General features: G+C 39.5%; 1 protein-coding gene across 2 annotated transcripts in view; it reads right to left on the bottom strand.

The window, feature by feature from the left end:
• Nucleotides 1–20,989, bottom strand: part of LOC113993828 (regulator of G protein signaling 7 binding protein) — a 40,133-nt gene extending 19,144 nt beyond the window's left edge. Inside the window, exons 1-2 of one of the 2 annotated variants that reach the window (XM_039384394.1) lie at nt 20,373–20,989; nt 17,512–17,678 (exon numbers count right to left, since the gene is read on the bottom strand). In XM_039384394.1, the coding sequence (XP_039240328.1) occupies nt 17,512–17,678; nt 20,373–20,531 (326 nt within the window). In that variant the 5' untranslated portion in view covers nt 20,532–20,989. The remainder of the gene's footprint in view (nt 1–17,511; nt 17,679–20,372) is intronic. The other variant, XM_027732339.2, reaches the window with a different exon arrangement.
• Between the last annotated feature and the right edge of the window lie 1,060 nt (nt 20,990–22,049).

Raw genomic sequence — 22,049 nt, 5'->3', positions numbered from 1 at the left:
GGCTTTGATTTTCACATTGAACTAAGAGAACACGTTCCTTCCCACAAAGATTTTTTTTTGTTTTTAAGACTTAAAAACTGTATTAAAGACAGATAGATAGGTAGCTTATTACTACCAAAAACGTCGTGTTCCATCACAAGGTCTGTAGGATTACTTATTCAACTTAGAAACACTTGCTGATATCTAGGTAAAACAAGCAGATAATTTGGCTCTGATTTTCCTTTTTGCTCTCTCTGCTAAATTATGTTGATAGTTGTATATAAAATACTACTTTCAAATATCCTGTCTCTTCCTTACTAGGAATTTCTGTAGTTGTCACATGAGTACCATACCCATCAGGGTGCCATAAAAGGCAGAAGTCCTTACTGAAAGATGTGAACACTACTCAGTTTATGAGAAATTCATACTGCTGTGTGAGCCCTACTTCTGTAGATTGAGAGCTCTGATATCTACAGGTATTAAAGTAGTTACAAAAGTGAAAACGCTGTTTTGTTCCTTTATATAACAGTAGCTTACGTTATGCAGTTTACCACACTGCTATTAAAAGTATAATTTTTTGTAAAAATAAATAAATCTATAACATTACAGTCTCACATTTTGACCATTAGTAAAATAGACGGCTTTCTTTCTATAGAATACTACATTTAAAAATCAGGTCATGTTGGTCAAATGAATATGTTTACAAAGCACTGACAAGAAGTGGAATTTCCTTTTTATTTTCCTAAGCAGATACTTAAAATAAAACCTATAGGGGGAGCTCTTACACCAACCATATAGTACCCAATATCGTTAAGAGAGCTGAATGCAGTTATTTTGATAATTATTTTAAAATACAAGAATAAAAAGAATAAACATTATTAAAATGCTCCTTCCTAAATGCAAAGGTAAAGAGCAAATATTTTTTCCCCCAAAATACTTGACACATGATTTTACTGTACTGCCAAAATGTCGGTTACAATAAAGAAAATACCTTCAGATTTTTCTGAATTTCCACAGGTGTCCAGCATTCACAGTTCCATTAAAATGTGTGAAACTTAAGACAATAAAACTGAAAAAACAATTATAGTCTAATTCTGAATTTAACTTCATAATTTTAGTCACACATTTACAACAGAGCAGTATATTACTTTTACTATCAACAACATGAAAAATATATATATTGACGATCTCTGGTTAAAAGAGTAGTGATGTTACACGAAGGGTTTGATACATCTTTTTGTAAAAGCATTGTTTAGACAAATTCTATGCTTAACTTTAAGGAAAAGTATTCATAGTTCTAAAATACGATCAGCTGAAAGAACTATCCAGACATATAATGAAGAGTGTTTGTCTTTAAAAGCCAAAGGAAAATTAATTCATCAAATTCTGCCTTATGCTCCATATATGTATCTCTTATGAAAAAGAATGCAAGTTGCCTCGATGAGCTGTGGGAAATCACTGTCCACAAATATAACCCTGTAGATTGTACTTTAATTTAGTATCAAAAACACTTGCAGTTTAGAAACACACAGCAGCTAAAAAGATGATCTGGGAACAAGACCTACCTCAGACATATGGAGCTTCTGTTGCAAAGAAAAATGTGACAAATACTGCAGAGAAGATACACTTAACTGAGCACAAGGAACCCCTCTGACTATGGCTCAGGTGGAACAACCTACTAAACCTGCCTCTGCTTTTGTATCCTAAATAGATTGTTTATTTCTTTATCATGTAACTATGCAGCTTTGAAGGCAACAGAAGACTGGCTGATGCATTTTGAATATAGGCAGAAAGTCATCCAACAATGTTTTCTTCAAAACAATTATTAGGAAAACATTCTTATTTATGTTCCTTCCATTTGTTGGGGTTATTTTAAATGCACACAAACTGCTGTCAGCTTCAGTGTCGTGTGTTGTTTTTTGTTCTCTACTAATGCAATACTGTCATACAACCTCTATGCCACACCCCAGTCCAGGCAGGCAAAAAGCAGGGCTTTTTCTTTCTAGCAGAACCATAAATGATCGCAATGTTGTTTTTATTAAATCAGATTGTTGTTTTGAAGCAGTTACAACTGCACTCTCAACAACAAAGACATGTGATCAGATCTTGTTTAGTTAGACCAGTGTAAATCTCCAATAACTCAGATACAGCTGATCGACTCAACCTGAGTATATGACAGAAAAAGCACAATAAACTCACAATGCAGTGAATCATATAATAGAGACATTGCAAACTCCCAGGTTGATGGCAGTTTAGATACCTCCATTCTAGAACCATTTATAGGGCCATGTATGGTCTGCAAATAACAGTCATTTTGAATATGCTGTTGTTTCCTTTTCATGGAGGGCTCCCCTTTTTCAAAAATAACCCTCAAATAAAAAATATAGCATCACATATGTTACTGAAGCTTCCCTGGTTTTTTTTCATGTTAAAGTTCTAAAATTCTTTTGGAAACTCACTATATTAAATAATTACTACAGATGCAGTAACTTTACCATTAAAATGGATTAATTAATTAAAAATTAATTAATACTATGATTCTTTCACATCCCTGACTTTACCTTATCAGGCAAACAAGTATCATGCACTGGTTTTAAGAGCTGTGCATGTACTTTGCAGCATATCCACTATTTGAGCATGCTATTCAGAAAACATAGATTGTCCCTGCAGCCCGCAGAGAGGAACACACCAGAGCAGATGGATGTTCCTGAAGGAACTGCCACCTGTGGAGAGCCTATGCTGGAGCAAATTTTCCTGACAGGACTGCTGCCTGTGGATAAGCCCACACTAGAGCTGAGGAAAAGTGTGAGGATGTAGGAGAAGTAAAGCAGGTCAGTTATGGACTGACTGTATCTCCCCATTCCCATCACTCCTGCAGTGCTAGGGCGGTAGCGGTAGGTAGAGGAGCCTGGAATGAAGTCGAGCTTGGGAAACAAGGCAGAAAAGATGCTAGCTTAATGTTTGTCTTTTTGCTTCCCATTACCTACATTAGTAATTATTTTTATTTTAATTGTCAATAAATTAGGTTAATCTTTCCCAAGTCAAGCCTGCTCTACCCACAACAACAACTGTAAGCAAGGTCTCTTGTCTTTATTGCCACCCAGTCTTTCTCATTCCTGTTCTTCCTGTTTTCTCCCTACGTCCTGCTGAGGAGTGACTGAGCAAGCACTTGGGTGGGAGTTTGGCTATTGCCTAAGACTAAACCACCACCCTAACTAAGCTTAAAATCCCCAACAGGGTACTTTTAAGCACTCGGAATTCCAAATGAAATTGCACACGTGTCTTCAATTCTGCTTTTATCATAAGATTTAAAAAAAAAAAAAATGCAGCACTTGACCGCTATGTGTTTGCAGAAACAACTCTAAGCCCATTTTCCATCGTTCTTTCATTTAGCTGTCTGTCCCTTGCCTTTACTCTAGAAAAATCTGTAAGACTTTTGCACTAGCCAACCATAAGCTGAACAGGGCTTTTCTCTCTGCATATTATCAGATTCCCTGTTGAGAAGGTGGTGTCTGGTTAGATAAAAGAAATCTTTGGGCAAGCTCTCCAGTCAGCGTTGCTTAGCTCTAGCCTCAGCTGAACAAAAAATCTCACAGCCTCAAATTATATGATGCCAAATAACCGATAAACCCAAACCATGACACAGGCCTTCCAGAAACAATCTGTGATAAGCAAGGAGGCAGTCAGATTAGCTGTATATGCAGTAATTCCTAAGTTTATAAAAAAATTCCTATTCAGTACCCTGCCTTGTCATCATCCAAGTTGTTCTCAAATGAATTTCTCTGAAAAAAACTAATGACAGCACAGATAAGTTTGTGTGATCCAATAGGCTCAAGCCCAGTCTCTTTTAACTTGACTGCAGGCAGCTGAAAGTTGTGCTGCCTATGGATTTCTTCTTTGACTTTTGCTAAGCTTCTATGTTCTTTAAAATGTCCCTTAATCAGTTATTATTCATTAATAACTAATTTAAAAACTCTGTCTTTCAGAAGTCCACAAAACATAAATGGTAGGGATTCACACCTACACTCCTGTGCAGATTCTTTGGTTAACAGTTGTACAGAGATTTTATGAAAATCAAGCCAAGTACCTGATGTGGGGTCGTTTATGAAATTGGTTCTGATCTGTGTAGATGAATAAGGTCAAACTTTCCAGAAAGGCCTGGAAAAGAGTTAAATGCTTCAGCTATTTGATGCTGTAGGATCTAGGTCAGAACAAACTACTAACATACTGAATTCAGGAGGAACTCTGCTGCAGGCAAGTGATGCCATCTGCTGTTGACCATTCATAGGACACTAAACCAGATGTTTCCTTAGATTTATGACACTTCTTTTTTCCATTTTTCTTCTGTCTCTAGTACCTTTTTTGAATATAAATTTCAACATAGTTTTTCCAAAAGGCATTCCATAAAGCATTTGTGTGATCTAGGTAACTTTTATCTGTTTGTAACTTAGATTTCTAAATTTCCATATATCAGAATGAGAAAACCAGAGAAAAGATCATAGAATCATAGAATCGATCTATTCGGAAAAGACCTCTGAGATCATCAAGTCCAACACCGCTGTGCTTACTAAACTATGGCACTAAGTGCCACATCTAGACTCATCTTAAAAACCTCCAGGGACAGTGAATCCACCACCTACCTAGGCAGCCCATTCCAATGTCTGATTACTCTCTCTGTAAAAAATTTCTTCCTAATATCCAGCCTAAACCTACCCTGGCAGAACTCAAGACCATGCCCTCTTGTCCTACTGCTGATTGCCTGGGAGAAGAGGCCAAGGCCCACACGGCTATGACCTCCTTTCAGGTAGCTGTAAAGAATGACGAGGTCTCGCCTGAGTCCCCTCTTCTCCAGGCTGAACAGCCCCAGCTCCCTCAGCCTCTCCTCACAGGACTTGTGCTTGAGTCCCTTCACCAGCCTTGACCTGCTCCAGCACCTCAATATCCTTTCTGAACTGAGAGGCCCAGAACTGGACACAGTACTCCAGGTGTGGCCTCACCAGCACTGAGTACAGGGGAAGAATCACCTTCCTCTTGCTGCTGGCCTGATACAGGCCAGGATGCCATTGGCCTTCTTGGCCACCTGGGCACACTGCTGTTAGAATGAGTAGTAGTAAGGAACAATGTATTTGCTTTTCCTCAAAAATATAACATACCACATTGGTATAGAGACTATTTAAACTAATGGGAAAATATTCTGTAAGTTTTACTGTGATTTGGGTATGAGATTTACTGCATTAACAATTGCTGGAAAGTCTATACATTTTCATAATCTTTTTTTTTTCTGTTAGTCAAACAGTGTAACTACTGTAATTCTAAAGTGGAAGGAAAACAATCCACCAAGCAGACCATTACTAAGTTGCTCAGAATAAGTGTTTGGGATTCTGGATGTATCAAATGCTTCTAGGAGTGCTTTGAATATGGCAGAGTATTTTTTATCTTTTTAAAAACCCCAAATATCCAAATACCTCCATATAAAAGTATTTCAAGTGAAAAAGAAATTGTGGTATAGAGTCAGTAGAAGTATCTCACACAGCTCCACCAGACACTTCACAGATCAAATCTGTACGAGTAGTGAAGTTAAAAATCACAGCTGCAAGACTGAGAAAACACGAATGTGTCAAAATAAAAAAAAAAAAAAAAAAAAAAAAAGGAAAGAAAAAAAAAACAGATTAGCTTCCTGAATTGAAATTCATATATGGAGAAAGAAATTTTTAAAACCATCTGTTGATAAAATGTGTTCAGGAAGCAGTATTCTGGCATAAAGAACTTTGCATTTTTTTCACTTCAGATTTTTTAATCCTGCTTTAGTCTCCATTTGACTTTGTGAACTGGTATTGCTTTTGGTTTTTTCCTCTTTGAAATGCCCTTTTTCTGCACGAGAAACAAGGATTCCTCCACAAAGTCTTCCTTGGGCATCTAGTATCCTGTATGAGCAGATGCACAGACATACAACTCATTTCCAAGTCTTCAATGATGTAAAATGAATAGCAAGGCTGTACACATATGACACCTTGGGTAAGTCTGCAACTAAATTAAATGCCCAGACTTTGGAATGTCCACCCTTTGGGGCACTGGTGCTCTTCACACTGCATGAAGGGACTCCTACCTCAGCACAGAGCTTCCCATTGCTCAGCCTCATGTGATATGGTTGCAGTTATCATCCTATTCCAAAATACCAATCTCTGCTTTGTTGGTGATTCTTTGGGGAGGGGGTGTAAACACATATGGGTGAATAGTGCTGCTTCACCACAATAACAGCTCCAGAACTGCTGGAAATAATTAGAGGCTGCTGTATAAACATGGCACTTCTAAATACTTTGCCACCTAACCATTTGTTGTGCTGCCAAGGTTACCAACAGTATATTTTCAATGATCTGTCTTGCTGTGATAGACAGAGATATGAAGTGTCAGCTTCTCTGTGCTCACACAATAAATGCAAACTTGTTTTCTTCTCCAATGGGAAAGCAGCTTCTTCAACAACTTCAAGCACATAATTTAATATAATATGGCAGTATTAGCATTCTTACACCAAATCTGCTGCCAGGAAATCTTCATGCAGAAAGTACTAATATGAAAGATAGGAACGGCAAGATAAAAAATGAAGAGAAAAGGAAGACCTTCCATGAATAATTGTTTATATACAAATAACTCAGTGTAATATTTCTCTGATAGTTAAATATAATGTAGAAAATCTAAATGTAGATCTGCAAATGTATCCAGCAAGGAGAAAATGCTATTCAGTAATAGCAAGCACTTCAGTATATGTTTAATTTTAAAACATGAATTTTAAACATTACTTAACTTTTAATACTGCAAGGATTCTGGATTAAGGAATGTTAATTTAGTGCTTTGTCCAGATGAAAACTTAATGCCCAGATAATGTTTATAAATATTTAATTAATTGTTCTGAAACAGAACTATAAAGCCATTGGGAGCATTATAAGGGATGTTGTATGCCTTCTCAAATTTGGTTGGAATTTTCCCTGAGTAAGCTTGACAGAACTGGTATCTTCCTTGGCTGGAGGCTGATCTTGCAAGTTTCTGATGATGGTGTTGAGAGGAGTTACCATTTGGTACTTCATATCTTACTAGAGCAAATCTCTGTGCATCACAGCTCATGATAAATGTGAAGTCTTTTCTTAGATGACTATGCAGGAAGTCTAGCACTTGAAGGAGCATAACAGAACATGGGTCATGATAAAGACATGCCCTTAATTGCACGGGCCTGCACAATTAACTTGGCATATTGGCTGATTTCAGTGAGAGGCAGAGAATCTAAATAGTTCCTTTCTAATTAGAGAGCACTGTTTCAGAATGTTGAGAAATACTGAGAATTAGTAAAAACATTTCCATTAGCAGGCAATTTTCAGTCCAAAACTTAAAAAAAGACTTAAGAAATCAGAAACAAAATCTCAGTATATGTGGAATTCTAAGAGCCCATGCTGAAGTCCTCTTCTATGCATAACTTCATTATATCATGCTTTCAATTCTCTTAAGAAATATGAATATATTGCTAACATAGTCTGGATTTGTAAGATTCAGTGAGAATCAGAAATAATTTTCTGAGAAGAATATAAGCAAACCCAAACAGAACCAAGACAGGCAGAATGTCTAGCCTGGAAAATTGCAACCATGTGAGATTTCTTAATCAACCAGTATTTAGGAAAATTATTAGGAATGAAGCTCTTAAAACTCTTCATGAAATTCTCAGCTTTGGCCTCAGTAGTGTTTCAGTAGAAACCTACAGAAGAAAATTACTGGCATATGCTGTTGAAACAAACCTCAAAACAGTGGGTCTACTGGGGACAAAAAGGCACTCTTCTTGCCCATCTTAGTTACAGATCAGCACAACAGTAACTTTTAACTACATCTGTGAAGCTAGGCATGAATTTCTAGTATACTTTTTTCACAAATGTATTTTTTTTAAAATTCTGTCAATAAATAATTTTTTTTTCTCTCAGAAATACTACAATGAAAAAGTTACTTTGGATTTGTCTGACACTAATTTTGAACTATGTGTCTTCCCTGGTACCCCTAAATTTTGTGGGCATAGAAAACATTAGCATGACATGAAAGGTTCATAATTAACTGTACTTCTAAGTCTTCATATACTTTTTAAAATTTAGCTCTAAATCCCTTTGGGAAGCACTATTTGCAGACATAAATTAGTAGCACTCAGGTTTTTGTTCAGGAGCTTATTAACTGATTCCACTTGTGACATGCCAAGATATATAAAGGAGTTGCTATATGCTGTTACATGTTATCACCTAAAATTCCAGTAAATTGACATTTTAAATCAATTTCAAAAGAAATAATTTATGAAATCAGTATGATAAAAATGTAATATTCACATGCTTTATTTAGGAAACATTATAGCAATAATAAAATAGACTATTTGAAAACTATGCCTTCCCTTGAAATACTGAAATATGATGCAAAATCACTAAATATTTATTTTTCAGAGATAATAAATACAGGTACACCTATTTAATAAGTAATTTATCTGAAACATCAGTCAGAGATGGAACGAAATTTTAAGACTTTTCCCAAAACATAAAAAAGTTTGGAAAAATTATTATTTTTGGTAATAATGTTTACTTCAGTAATGCTGCAGAATTAAAGGTAAGTGGATTCCAGCAGGGTTGTTATAGGTACATTGAGGACTCTGCCCTGAAGAGTTCCCAAACACCAAATTAGATGTTAATTTCATTACTGTTTGGAGATGGGCTATGAGGAAAAAAAAGCAAGAAACAGAAACACTTAAAAAAAAAGGGGGATAACAAGGGAGAAAAGGGTATGAGAAAATCTGGAATGAAGCGAAGGTAATACTGGAACTGTCAAAACAGAGTCCACACTTAAGTTTTGCAGGCTTTTCAAAATCCCTACAGTTCCTGCTTCTAGAGATATATGTAAGCACTGGATCCTCCCCAAGAAAATTGCTTTCACAGAGAGAGTGTGAAAACTTTTGTATGTCCGAAAGTGAGAGCAGGACTTTTGAAAGTAAGACAAAATGGTGCAAGAGAAGTGTATGAAGTTATGAGAATGCCTGCAGAAGCACTGAATTTTCTGAACAAGGTCAGTTCTGATTTTGCAACATTTCTAAAGGCACCCTGCCAATGTAATTCAGTCTCAGAATCTCTCCCATTATGTATGTTGTCTTCCTTCAGTTTCTCCTGTAAAGGTTTGTATACTTCAAAATAGGAGTGTAAAGCAGTGGTTATTTCAACCATTGCTACAGATAAATAGGCTTACCTATGGCTGGAATACTCCATTATTCATGAGATACATTTAGAGAAACAACCTCTATAAAACCTAACTGTAGTGGAATGCTGCTTGTGCATAGCAGAGAAGAGCATTCCATTGACTGACTTGAAATACAGCAACACCTTGCTTTTTCGTATCCTCTTCCAGGCTGCAGTTCGGAAACCATACTGGAGTGATGAATGCAGAACACACGTCAAATTGGAAGCCAATACACACTAAACCTGCAGGCTACTCCAACCCTAGATCAAGGTACCATGTAGAATGGATTCAGAGTTCACCAGGTTGAAGATGCAGAATGCTGGAGAATACTCAGCATTTACACAAGTTCTGACTCTCTGCTCCCCTGGGTCTTTATGTGTTTTATCTGCTTAAAACATAAAAAAATTATGGGAGAAAGGATTAGAATACCACAAAGGAACTTCCTTTAGTTTTTAATGTTTACCTGCAATGGCACTGCTAGAAACCCAAGTACAGTGTAGACCTTGACACAATACTCTTTCCACTGGGTCAGATGACAGGAATGTGCCCTCTACTGCTTCACAGTCACCTCACAGCTTCACCTCATGTCTCAGAGGAAAAGCTACGTTGCTTTATGCCTGCCAGGAAGCATATTTCTGTGTGTTGCGATTCTCGAGCATGGGCAATGTCCCTGGCTGCTGGGCTGCCATGCAGCTTCTCTTCTGTTGCAGGACCCTTCATTCCAGTGGCAGGCTTACCTGTCTGGCTTACCCAGCACATGCAGTCCTTCAGTGTCTCAATAGTGGCAGCAGTGCACTGGAAGGGGCTGTGAATGTGCTGGTTGAGTGTAAACAGAAGACAGAGGCAAATAAGGGACTGACAAAAATGTGTCCGTTCTACTTTAGCATCCACTTTTCTCTTCTGTCTCTTTCCTCCCTTTTCTAGGAGGTAGGTGCAAGTAGTCTAGAAATTAAGTTGACTCACCTTCAGCTTTGCCTAAAGGGAAGTGGCAGGTGCCACTGTGTTTTGTGAGTAGTCCAAAATTGTCAGCGTGTGTCAGGCTGTGAGGATGCTCTGACAGCACCTCTGGGATAAAGCTTGTCAGAGCTTGGAAAAGCAAGAATGCTTGTCCTTCTGCCTGCTGATAAGGTTTATCATTAAGCAAGGTGCTTAGCTATTCTACTTTGTCAAAACTAAGTCATGCTGTGTTACTGCAGATGTAGAACTTCCAGGACTTTCAGAACTGCTGTTCTGAACATAGTGAAATAATAGTGATAAATTCATTTTAGGTATGTTTGCCCTTTACTGAATCTAGCCTCCAGTTATGACAGATAGATCTATAAAGGGAGATATTAACACCTTGTATCTTCAAGTCCCAAACACCTACTAAAGCACAGTTCCAAAGATAACAGTACAAAGAAAAAGTCAGTCTGTAGAGATCAGCTATTATGAGAATTATAACCTTAGTAAATAACCTTATTTCCTCCTCCATTATTTGCTTTCTGAATTCATGTATCAGAACTTGAGATATTTTACTTAAATGACTTCTTTTTCAATTTGCAACTTAAACTGAGTGAACAGATTTTATTCTTAACAACAGAACCCACTTTAGCTCTATTCCACAGAAAACAGTCTTATCTCTTCCTTGTCCCTTTCCATCGTTTTGGGTGCACATGGCTTGTATAATTAGAGAATTTTTTTTTCAAAGGAATCTACTCAGAACAATCCATGTGCACCTTATCCTCTTATGAAAGGAGTAAGCTATTTGGTATACTTGCTGCACTATCATGCTTTAGTTAGTCCTTAGTAAGTTTAGAGTCACTTCATTATTTAGAAATCAGGGAAGATGATCCAAACAAAGTAGAACAAACACTGTCAGAATTTGCCCCTAGAATTTGATATGCTTGAAATCACATGAAAATTTTAAGCATTTAAGAAAGTTACAGTAAATGTTTACAGAAGCTGAATGTAAAGATTGAGGGAAAATGAGACTTTACATGATAAGAATGCTTGGTAATGAACTTGCTCCACATCCTGAAAGCTCTTCTTTGGAGGGAGACAAAAAATCTCCCCGACTTTACTCATTTTGGACACAGTTAAATCATCAGAACAACTTGGTGAGTAAGGTACTATTAAACGATTGTAAGAATTGGGGGATCTAGCCTGCCACATTGAAATAACTTACTGAGATGCTTTCAGTATACCCTGAGAGTGCAAAAGGGAAGTTTTATATTTCCAACAGTTTTCAGAATTGAAAAAATCTCAACATTTTTACTTCATAGGATTTTAAGGTCAGATTTTTAAGCTGCTACTGTTTAAAATATCTGCAACATTTTAGCAAAAACCCCACATAACCTTGTATGGATTCGGAGGGTATTATGTTATTGGCATTATCATGTGTAACAGTTTTGATTCTTGTAGTGAATATTGACTGCTTTCCTTGTTTTCTTACATGTCGTATCATTATTTTTCATACTTAATTATACTTTTACCAGGCCACATTCTGGTTATCAGTTTCTGTGAAACTACCTTAGTTCTGTGACTACCTTAGTTCTTAACTTTCATCCGGCCGTTGGAACAATGATAACTCTAACAGAGGTAGGATCCAGCAGCAGTGCCTATGATTCAGAACTCCAGGACACTGGAGCCAACATCACACTCCCCACCTCTCACACATGCTTTTAGAGGAGTACCATGGCAGTGACTGTAAAGACATCCAGGGAGGACAGAGATCTCCATAAATGCTGCTCAACTGGTATCTAGCTGAGGCAGAGCTCTAGTTTATTGCTCTATCTGTTGGCATAACATTGGTTTTGAATCACGATTATAAAAATTCTTTCCTGCTGAGCTAAGCGTTGCTACTCTTTGTCTCTGCTCAGCTACACTGACTGCCAGCAGTGCTTTATTTAACATCTGAAGCTAAACAGTTAAAATGGTTTCTGTTATGCCTGTCTTAATGTAGCTTTTATTAACTTAGAATCTTGGAGTCTCCTTTTTCCTTAATTTGTAAAATATTTTGAAGGAGTCTTTTTAGTTTGCTTGCGTGCTTTAGAAAGCAAATAATAATTCTGAAGGGTCATAATTTGGGGAAAATTCAGATAAATTTCAATAAAAACTGGCCACAATCGTGTGTCAACAGAATGTTTTAACACAACCTTAGGAAAAGATCTAATGTTAATTAGCTCTTAATTAATTAGAAATTACTATTTAGTGCTTATCGAAAACATCAGAAATCCTACAGTATATTGAAAAGGAAAACAAAACTAAAAATTACATAAATTTAAAAACTTAAGGCAACACTATGGTATGGTAACATTTCTGTGCACAGGAATGCAATCAGGATGTGATTCTTAGGTCTACTTCCTCAACTTTTCTTGAATTCAGGGAAACTTAATTAACTATTTTATAAGAGTAACAGATGCACATGAGTGTCAAATAAGGAAACCTTAACTTTGCAGTTTCCCAAGGAGAAGATTTACAGTGATTTTTGTCACAAACTGGAAAGGACATCTAGAACTAATCTAGTCCAAGCCTCCTGCTCAAAGCAGTGTCAGCTAGAGTAGGTTACTGAGGGGCAAGTCCAGTTGAGTTCTGAGTATCTCCAAGGACAGAGACTCTATAATCTCTCACTGCACCTGTTCCAATATTCTACAAGCCTCACAGTAAAAAGGCAGTTTAAAAAAATGTTTAAATCAATTTCTTTTTTATTTCAGGTTGTACTTTCTGTTCTATCACTGGATACCACTGAGAATAGTCTGGCTATGTCTTCTTTACACTATCTCATCAAGTATTTTTATACACATCGATAAGATCCCCATCCAAGTCTTTTTGTATCCAAGCTAAATACTCTCAGGTCTGTCAGCCTCTTTGTTTGTTGGATGCCACTTGCTCCCAAACAATGGCCTCTTTAAGGCCATTGACTAGACCTGCTCTGATATGTCACTTTCTCTTTTCTAGGGAGCCCAGAACTGGACACAGTACTCCAGATACAGCCTCAGCAGCCCCGAGTAGAAGGAAAGGATGAGCTCCACCAACATGCTGGCAAGATTTCCTGAAGTATCATAGGAGGCTGTTGGCCCACGATTTGCACAAGGGCACAGTGCTGGCTCATGCTCAACTTGATGTTCACCAGAACCCCCCAGGTTTCTGCAAGGATGCTTTCCAACCGGCTGGCCCCTGTCTGCATTGGTGTAGGGGTTTATTCCTTCTTAGATTCCAGACATTGCAACAGCAGTCTGAACCACCGAGAAAAATCAATTTCAGAGTTATGCTCACACAGATGTACACCCTTGAGCTCGTCACACAATTTTGTTTCATGCAAAAAAGCCACTGCCAACATATATATATCAGACTGCCACAGAGATACTGCCAGTTCTGGTTTCAGTGTGCCAAGTGCACACATTATGTAAGCATATCAAGTGCTTAAGAATATGAAAGAATATTTAGAAAAGTGCTTGCACAGTTGTGCAAAACTGTATCTTAACATACAGTTCTGAGTTATCTTTCTATTGACATCCCAGACTTAGTGGACTTCACTTACAAAGCTGGCTCTCTATTTGATGAATTCTAAAATATCACCAGATTCCATAAAGCAGACTCCCAAAACACAGATTTGCTCCTTTTCCTCCTCCCATCTTCCTGTTGTTACAAGTATTTTCCCTTTCTTTTCTTTTGGAAAAAATCATGCTGATTCATTTTCTTGTTGCTGTACTTTCTCCAGTTTTGACTATGACAACTAATACAGGAAGGGTGCACAATGTAAATATTTTGAGATATTTAATTTCTGAGACATTAATACAGCAGAAAATATGATGAAAGGACCAAAACTTACTCACCTTCTTCAGAGGACAATTCATTAAAAATCACTAAGAACTTTTACTATGAAAGCAGGAATTTACCTAAAGTCCTCAGACAACCAACACTGAAAGAAAGGTTTACTTTGACTTGCATTCCTAAAAGACCATCAATTAAAATAGAATATTTCAATTTAGATTATTTTCATTTCTAATCTTTATTCTCCTTTGATAAAATTTCACTATTTCCCCCAGAAAAATATATAAGAAAGAAAGTTAAGAAGAGGATGTAACATCTATGAGGCCCTATTAACTTGGAGACTTAATTTGAAGTTTCCTTTTTCAACCTTATTTTTTTAATAAATTAATTTTAAACACATCACAGTGTAAAGATGTCCTTATTCAACCTCAGCATTTTTTGAGTAAAAGACATTCATACTTACACAAATCCTGAAATCTTCTGAGAACTCATATTTGTCAGACACAAATTGATCAGATGCAACCTTTGCTTACCAATTCCTACGTAGTGGCAAAAATATGAGAGAAGGCATCATTCAATGCACAGCCTGTTTTTTGTACGCTTGTTTATTTTTTAATGAAATCTCTGTTATGAGCAGCTGTCAGATTTGAGCTAGATGGGGGTGATATGGTCTAATTCATTGTGGACTTTATAAGGTTTTATGTTTCCCTGCTACTTCCTCATCTTTTTCACAATCTTGTTTGGTTTTATTTCTCTCAGTTTTTAAAATCTTCACCTCCATAGCTGAAATATAAGTGTGACTTTCGCTTTCTTCACATAGTTGAATCTCCTTTTGTTGGCATATCAGCGTATACTTTTTCTACAGGTAGACCTGCAGCTTTCTCTTCTTGTTCGCTGTCCTACTCTGATGTCTGCCTAATATTCCAGAATTGATATACCCACGATTAAAGTTTTTTTGTCCTCATGACTTCTATCCTGTTCTGTTCCTAATGCATTATCTCTGCCTCAGCATTTCTTTCCCTTCCCACAATTCCCAGATTTTTTTCCCAAAGCTGCCTTTCTCAGCACTAGTGGATCTGTTCTTGTTTGTTTCCTTCCAAGTCTTTACACCTTTCCTCTTTGTTACCTTCCTTTGTCTTGTAGAACAGATGAGTCAGTAAGGGAAACAGGTGTCTCTTCTAACTGCCTGAGTCATGAGTACATTTAGGAGTCTCGAGTGCACTGGTGCCTATAGGGGTTGGACTAGGTGATCTCCAGATGATTGCTAGAGGTCCCCTCCAAGCCTATTCTGTGAAATCCTGATATATTAAAACAAGAATTAAGGTGTCTGCTAATTTTCCAAAGGAAGACATCAGCACAAACAAGATAAATGAACTTACTGTTGTATTCTTACACAGTGATGCCAACTTCTTAAAATAAAGATTGCCTTGCAACACCTCAGGTAGGTCACTTAGAGACTAACTGAACATTACTGATGACATTAACTAATAGAATGTTGTTATGTCATGAAATGTTATCATCTAGTAGCATAAACAGCTGTTTGCTATTATTGTCTCTCAGCGGGAAAGCAATAGGCTTTCTTTAAAAAGTTTTGGAAGACAGAATTGGTTGTGTTACCCAGAAGTTTGCACAGTGCAGTGTTGTGCATTTTGAACTAAAGCAGTGAACTAAATGAGCCTTTGTCTCATCTGCTGACTACCAGTGGTTTCTGAGCAATACACTACCCTCTTGACTATTTAACAGAGGATGATTTAATACATTCCTGTCCCTAAGCATTTTTCTTCCTGATATTTTTTTCCTATTCAATTAGGTTCCCATTCTAGATCCTATGCCATAGGCACTACATCACTCCTCCTGCTGCATTAAAAACTGAATCTCTGAGACTATTTATTACTCCTCTCCTTCTAACTCTCTTCTACACTGAATCCTTGCTCTACCTTCATTTCCCACTTTCCTCACAAATACACCAAAAATGTTGTTTTATATGGCTTTCCTCAGCTGCAGGAGGGCAGAGATGTGAAGCACATCTTGTAAAATGTCTGTCAAGCCAAACACCTAATTTTCACGGTGTTTCTAACACCTACCAGTTGTTATGGATATGACATTATTATCACAGTTATTTAGAACAGTTTTAGATTAGCTAAATGTCGATCTCACAGCAACTGCACAACTTTCAGGACATATTCGTGTATATGGCAGACTCCCAACTGCAAAATGATTACTTAAAAAAAACCTCTGTACTTCTACATAAGCATATATCAATGGTTTTCTTTATAGGGAAAAAAAAAGATTAAAAAAAATTACAAAATAGGTTCAGCTACTCAGATGTATTATTTTGTTTATATTAGTTTTTCTTTTGAGTCTGAAAACACATAAGATAAATTTCACTACTGTTTGCTTTCACATTTTCAGTGTATGGGTTGGTGTTTTTTTAAAAATTCTCAGAGACTCTAGTATTTTAAAAGCATGCATTTTGTTTGAGGAACAAATCAGAGGTCACAAAAACAACTTAAGAGTCTTTGCACAAAGTCTTACTTGAAAATGTTGACAGTCCTACTAAAGCAATCGACCAGTTCCTTCTTCCGTTTAGTGAGTGTGGTTTTCCCTTATATACTAAACCTACGACAGATTTCTCATATATATATTAAAGTGACGAAAGGAATTCAACAGGGGTTAGGCAGAGCTGCAAAAAAAGAAACTCTGTTTTTTTCCAGTAGTACACAATGGCTTATGGCAGATAAGGCAGATGCAGAAAATTCTGACAAAGTGTAATCAGAGAGACACGACTCAGGAGATACGTGTAAATACAAATGCCCCAGTCACCATACTGTGAAGAACCCACACATAATTAGCAGTACAAATTTCCATTTTATAAGACACGGCTATTTATGCTGGTTTATCTTGTACTGAGGCATAGTCTCAAGTATGTGATAATATATTCTGTCACCATGGAAAGGCATGTATATAATGTAATACCAAAGAATAAATTAAAACATTATATGCTAGCAAAGCTTCCATTCTTATTTCAACACAAATAAGGATTTAAAAATGTACATGGAGAATATAAGTACAAGTTTTCAGACTAGTATTTGTATTCCCCTCACACAATTTTCACCTAATAGTTTTTGGTCTAATTTTTTTGAGTATCTAGTTGAGCTAAGCTAGTTGTCTTTAACTATTCAGTTAGGTATACTCAATGCAGGACTGGGCAGAAAGCTATTGCTATTCCACCCTTGAATGGCATGGTTTCTGCCCTGATCTTTTTAAATTGTGTAGTGATACACAGTAAAATCCTGTTTGTCTTACATAAAAGCATCCAGTGAAATCAGTAGGATACTATCTTTGTAAAGGGACCTGGATTTGAACCAAAATTATGCTATCGTAAGGATATAAGCATTCTGTAGATTTCTAGTCATGCACTTCTATGCCTAAAACAGAATAACAAGTTAATGCTTTTGCTGAAAGCTTCCATAATGCAGTATTTCACAAAGATTTACACATGAATACAGTTTTAACTAAACATAAGTTGACTCCTACCCAGAAATTGCTGCTAGTTTTTGATGAGCCTCATAGGCCATCTCACATCCCCGGGTTCGAGTTTTGTGCAATTCTGCATGCAGAGACGGACAGGTGACAGAGATATCCCCAATAGAAATGACCAGCTCCCGGTAGAGAGCCACCTGGGTATTGAACTCCTGGACAATCTGAAAAACAAAGAGGATTCACATACATGAGAATTTTTAACTACGGTGGTAAAAGAAGTCAAGTTTTTTATAAACATGCCCAATCCAGGGCTTGTTCCTGCAGCTCACAATTTCAGGGCATACAAAATCAAGAGCCCAAGATTTAGTAAATGACTAGGGCCTTTGTGGCAGCTGCTTGTTTTGTGGGCTATAAATTTCATCTGTAGGAAAGCAGTGTTTCTGCTTTTAAGATCTGAAAGTGTTTAAGCTAGTAGTATTAAATATTAAGCAGATGAAAAAAATCTGTTTTACTAGTAACATGAGGTTATTTTTTGCTATCATAAAAGATAAAAATATCTCCAGAAATTATTGCCTTTGCTCATCCTGCTTCCTGATTTACAGTACATTTAGGGATTGGAATGTAGCATTTGCTTTCACATTGGCAATTTTGCCAATTTATTTTGTAATGATTTCTGTTCTGTCACTTGCCTCCAACCCAGATTTTAGACTTAAAACTGATCTGCAGTTATTGGCTGAGAAGGCGTCTCAGACAAGCATTTTCCTGTTAAAATTCCATAAAACACTTTTTCTAACGTGTGTGGGAAAAAGAAACAAAAAAGTAAATAAACAGTTCAGCCTTCACAGAAGTTCAATATCCAACAGATACATACAGATGCTATTGGATACATGGGTAATCTTACAGATGGAAAGATCATTATTGTTTAGTTTCAGTGATCACATACATGGGATTATATTTTAAGGAAATGAAGCATTTGCTGTCTTCTGAAAGAAAGTGCATAAGACCATTTGCTCCACTTAGTGGCAGGGGTGGAAGGCATGGAGTAAAAGAACAGAATATTTATTTATCTGTGTTTTGACCTCAATTTCCAAACTACATAAGAGTAATTGCTCATAATTCTGCAGTCATATTTACCACCAGAAGTACAACTTAACTAACATACACAAGCATGCTAAGAACCTGGAGTCTATGAGAACTACCAGTATTTAAAGTCAAGCCCCCAAGTTCTTATGCTCAGGAATAAACGAGTCTCTTCTCCTGCAGTATCACATTCTGATCCTTCATTTATCCCACTGCAATCACTCTATATAGCTGGGAACTGGTATCAGGTTATTGTTTTGGCCACACTTTCTAAAATTTCATTGTAAGAATAGCAAATAGGTTTCTCTGCTTCTGAAGCAGCACATCAATCGAAGTGCACTTCAGTACATCTGCACTCACCTGCCCCCAGACAAACCAAAAAGCATACAGCAAACAAAGCCCTAGGCAAAATATTTGCTAAACAGGTCTTCAACTCCCTCATTACGTAGATTAAGAGAATGCATAAAGGCAATGGAGACAAAAACAATTGTACTAAGTTGTGTCATAGTATGATTAGGCTACATAAGGAAAAAGAGAAAAGCATCGCATCCTGCAACTGGTAACTGGTTGCACCAGCCACATTTTGCCTGTTCTCACCCAACATCCCTTGTCCACACAGACTCATTCTGCCACCTCAGCATCAGCCAGGAAAATCAAACCACACAGATGTTACTGAATCGAGACAGAGAACAAGAAAGAAACATACTGATTTTACCTCCTGAATCTTATTGCAACTTGACAACCCATCGGTAAATTATATTTTATTTCTAATCAATGAATTCTACAAAGGTAGCATTTCTCTGTAACTAACCACATTATGCTGTCAGGAATGAGAAAAAAGGCAGAACCCAGTAAGATCCACTTGTTGGGTATATTTATAGACCTACTGTGGCAGCTTTTGTTCCACTGTGCACTGGGAATTGCTCCCAATTTTGAAGTATCAGAGTGGGTAATCTGCCAGCACATTTTTCAGTTCTAGAGGGGAAAAAAAATTGTCAGAATACAGCAGAACAGAAGTAGCAACTCCATTTCCAATGCTACTGGACAGAGCTTCAGCATGGTTCAGATTTTTCATGTTAAGTAGTGGCAACTTCATTTGTTTTCTACTCCTCTCACCAGCTAGAGGAGCAATTCTGGGGTCCAATGTCAGGCTGACTGTAGCTCAAGGAGCCATAAAGGGGGTATATGGCACTCATCTGGAGGAAAGTGTCATGATCCAAGCATTTTAACATGAATGGAGAAAAATCTCATACTATAATGTGACAGTCCAAAAATTAACACGGATGCAGGTGTTTGACCTGAGGCTTTACAACGACAATCAGCTACTCCGGGAAGACTAGTAACAGTTACCACATATGCCAGGGACAGAATTTCAGGGCCTCAAATTCTGAGTCCTGTTTTAGAAGGATTTTACAGCGAGAATGTGGTTGCTGAACAAAACAGCAAGGAGAGAGTGAGGTGATTCATTGAAGGCAACTATTTACCCATTTAGGCTTCAGCGAGCCCAAGTCTGGGGACAGATTTGGACGGTTCTAGGAAAAAGCAACGCCAGTGCTTCGCAGTGTGTGTTCTGGGGCTCGGGCTCCTGCTCCCGCAGTACTGCCAAGGCGGGCGACCCCGACCCCTGTCCCGCCGCACCCAGCACGATCCCCGCGCGTCTCACTTTTGAGCCGCCGCGAGTTGGGGTGCAGGGCAGCACCCCGACGGGGACTGAGGCTCTAAAAACAGTGCAACTGTACGTGATGGGAATAGCCAACGTGGAGGGAGGAGCGGCACCGCCGCTGAGGGAGCTCGGGAGAGGTGAAAACCATGGCAAGCCCGCCGGCGGTACCCACCATCTTACAGTCGTCCAGGACTCGCTGGGTCTGGTAGGCGCTATCGGAGCCGCTGCCCCGGCGTTCGCTGTCGCAGCCGTGCGGCGAGGTCTTGCCTCCCTGGAAGATAGAGGCGGCGGAGCGGGGGCGCTTCCTGCGCCCGCTCGGTGCCGCGCTCATGCACACGCATCCGCCGCGCGGAGCCGCCCGCGCCTGCGGGCAGCACCCTCCTCGCCGCCGCCGCCGCCGCCGCCCCGCCGAGGGGAGCGGGCCCGCGCCGCTCGTCGCCTCGGCCTGGCCGGAGCCGCGCTGCTCACAGCAGCGAGCGCGGCTGCTGTGGGCGATCGCCTGGCGCCTGCGGGAGAGCCCGGGGAGCGCCCTGCAGCATCGCCTCGGCTACCGCGGGGAGAGACGGAAGGGCTGGCACCTTCCCTCCTTCAGCAGCATGTCAGTCCCCGCGGAACCGCCCCGCCGGTGGCATGCTCCTCCGTCCTCCTTCCCGCAGCCGGCGTGAGGGGGCGAGCGCAGCAGTGCCCGGCGGGAAAGGGTTCCCCATCCAGGAGCCGCCGAAACGCGCCCCGGTGCTCCCGGCGGGGAAGCCCGACCCGCCGCAGCGCGTCTCGCCGAGCGCCCGCCGAGAGCGGCTCGGAAGAGCCGGTGGAGCCCGGCGGGCTGACACCATCAGCAGCACCGCCCCCACGGGGCCGCAGCACCGCCCCCCGCGCCCGCTGTGGCCGCCCCTCGCCCAGCTGGGTGCCACCGGAAGAGGGTCGAGGGCCGGAACGGGTTTGATGACCGCAGCTCCACCTAGAGCTGGCCCAGGGCGCCCGGGGACGGTGAGGGCGCCGCCCGCCCAGCGTTTGCCGAAGTTAATACCGATGTTCAAGAGGCGTGCTTGGAAATCTTTTTTCTGTTTAACAAAGACTTGGTTCACTACTCAAATTGAGTAGTCCAAACTAGGGCCACGGGGATGGTAAAGGGTCTGGAGGGGAAGCCGTATGAGGAACGGATGAGGTCACTTGGTCCGTTCTGCCTGGAGAAGAGGAGACTGAGGGGAGACCTCATTGGTGTCTTCAGCATCCTCATGAGGGGAAGCAGAGGGGCAGGTATTGATCTTTGCGGTGACCAGTTACAGAAGATGCATGGAGGGAGGTTTAGGTTGGATATCAGGATATCAGGATAGCAGGAAAAAGTTTTTCACCCAGAGGGTGGTTGGGCACTGGAACAGGCTGCCCAGGGAAGTGATCAACAGCACCAAGCCTGGCAGAGTTCAAAAAGTGTTCAGACAATGCCCTCAGGAACATGGTGTGATACGTGGGGTGTCCTCTGCTGGGCCAGGAGTTTGACTCGATAATCCTGACGGGTCCTTTCCAACTCAGTGAATTCTATGATTATATGAGTTAGTTTCTGTTACTAAAAACCATCGTACTTTGGGGCTCTATGAAAATGTTTGGTGTGTGATGCAACTAGATTGTATTTGTTCATTGTAGAAAAGATTAAATAATAATCAAGTGGAGGAATTGTTTACTCTGTGTGCCAGTACCACAGAGTGGTTTCAGTTCACCAGGCTGATGCTCTCAGTCCTCCCAGACCTTGGGCACCACCTCTTCCAATGCAGAAGGCCATGGGGCTGTGCCTGTGCTGAGTCTGCAGCTCCCTACCCTAGGGCTGCTCAGGGACCCCAATGCCCAGGGCTGA

Source organism: Pipra filicauda, unplaced genomic scaffold (assembly GCF_003945595.2).
Source record: "Pipra filicauda isolate LSUMZ 115617 unplaced genomic scaffold, ASM394559v2 scaffold34_size3990699_pilon, whole genome shotgun sequence".
Classification (NCBI taxonomy): Eukaryota; Metazoa; Chordata; class Aves; order Passeriformes; family Pipridae; genus Pipra; species Pipra filicauda.
Note: the sequence above shows the minus strand (reverse complement) of the source record. Positions and strands in the feature narration are given on the sequence as shown.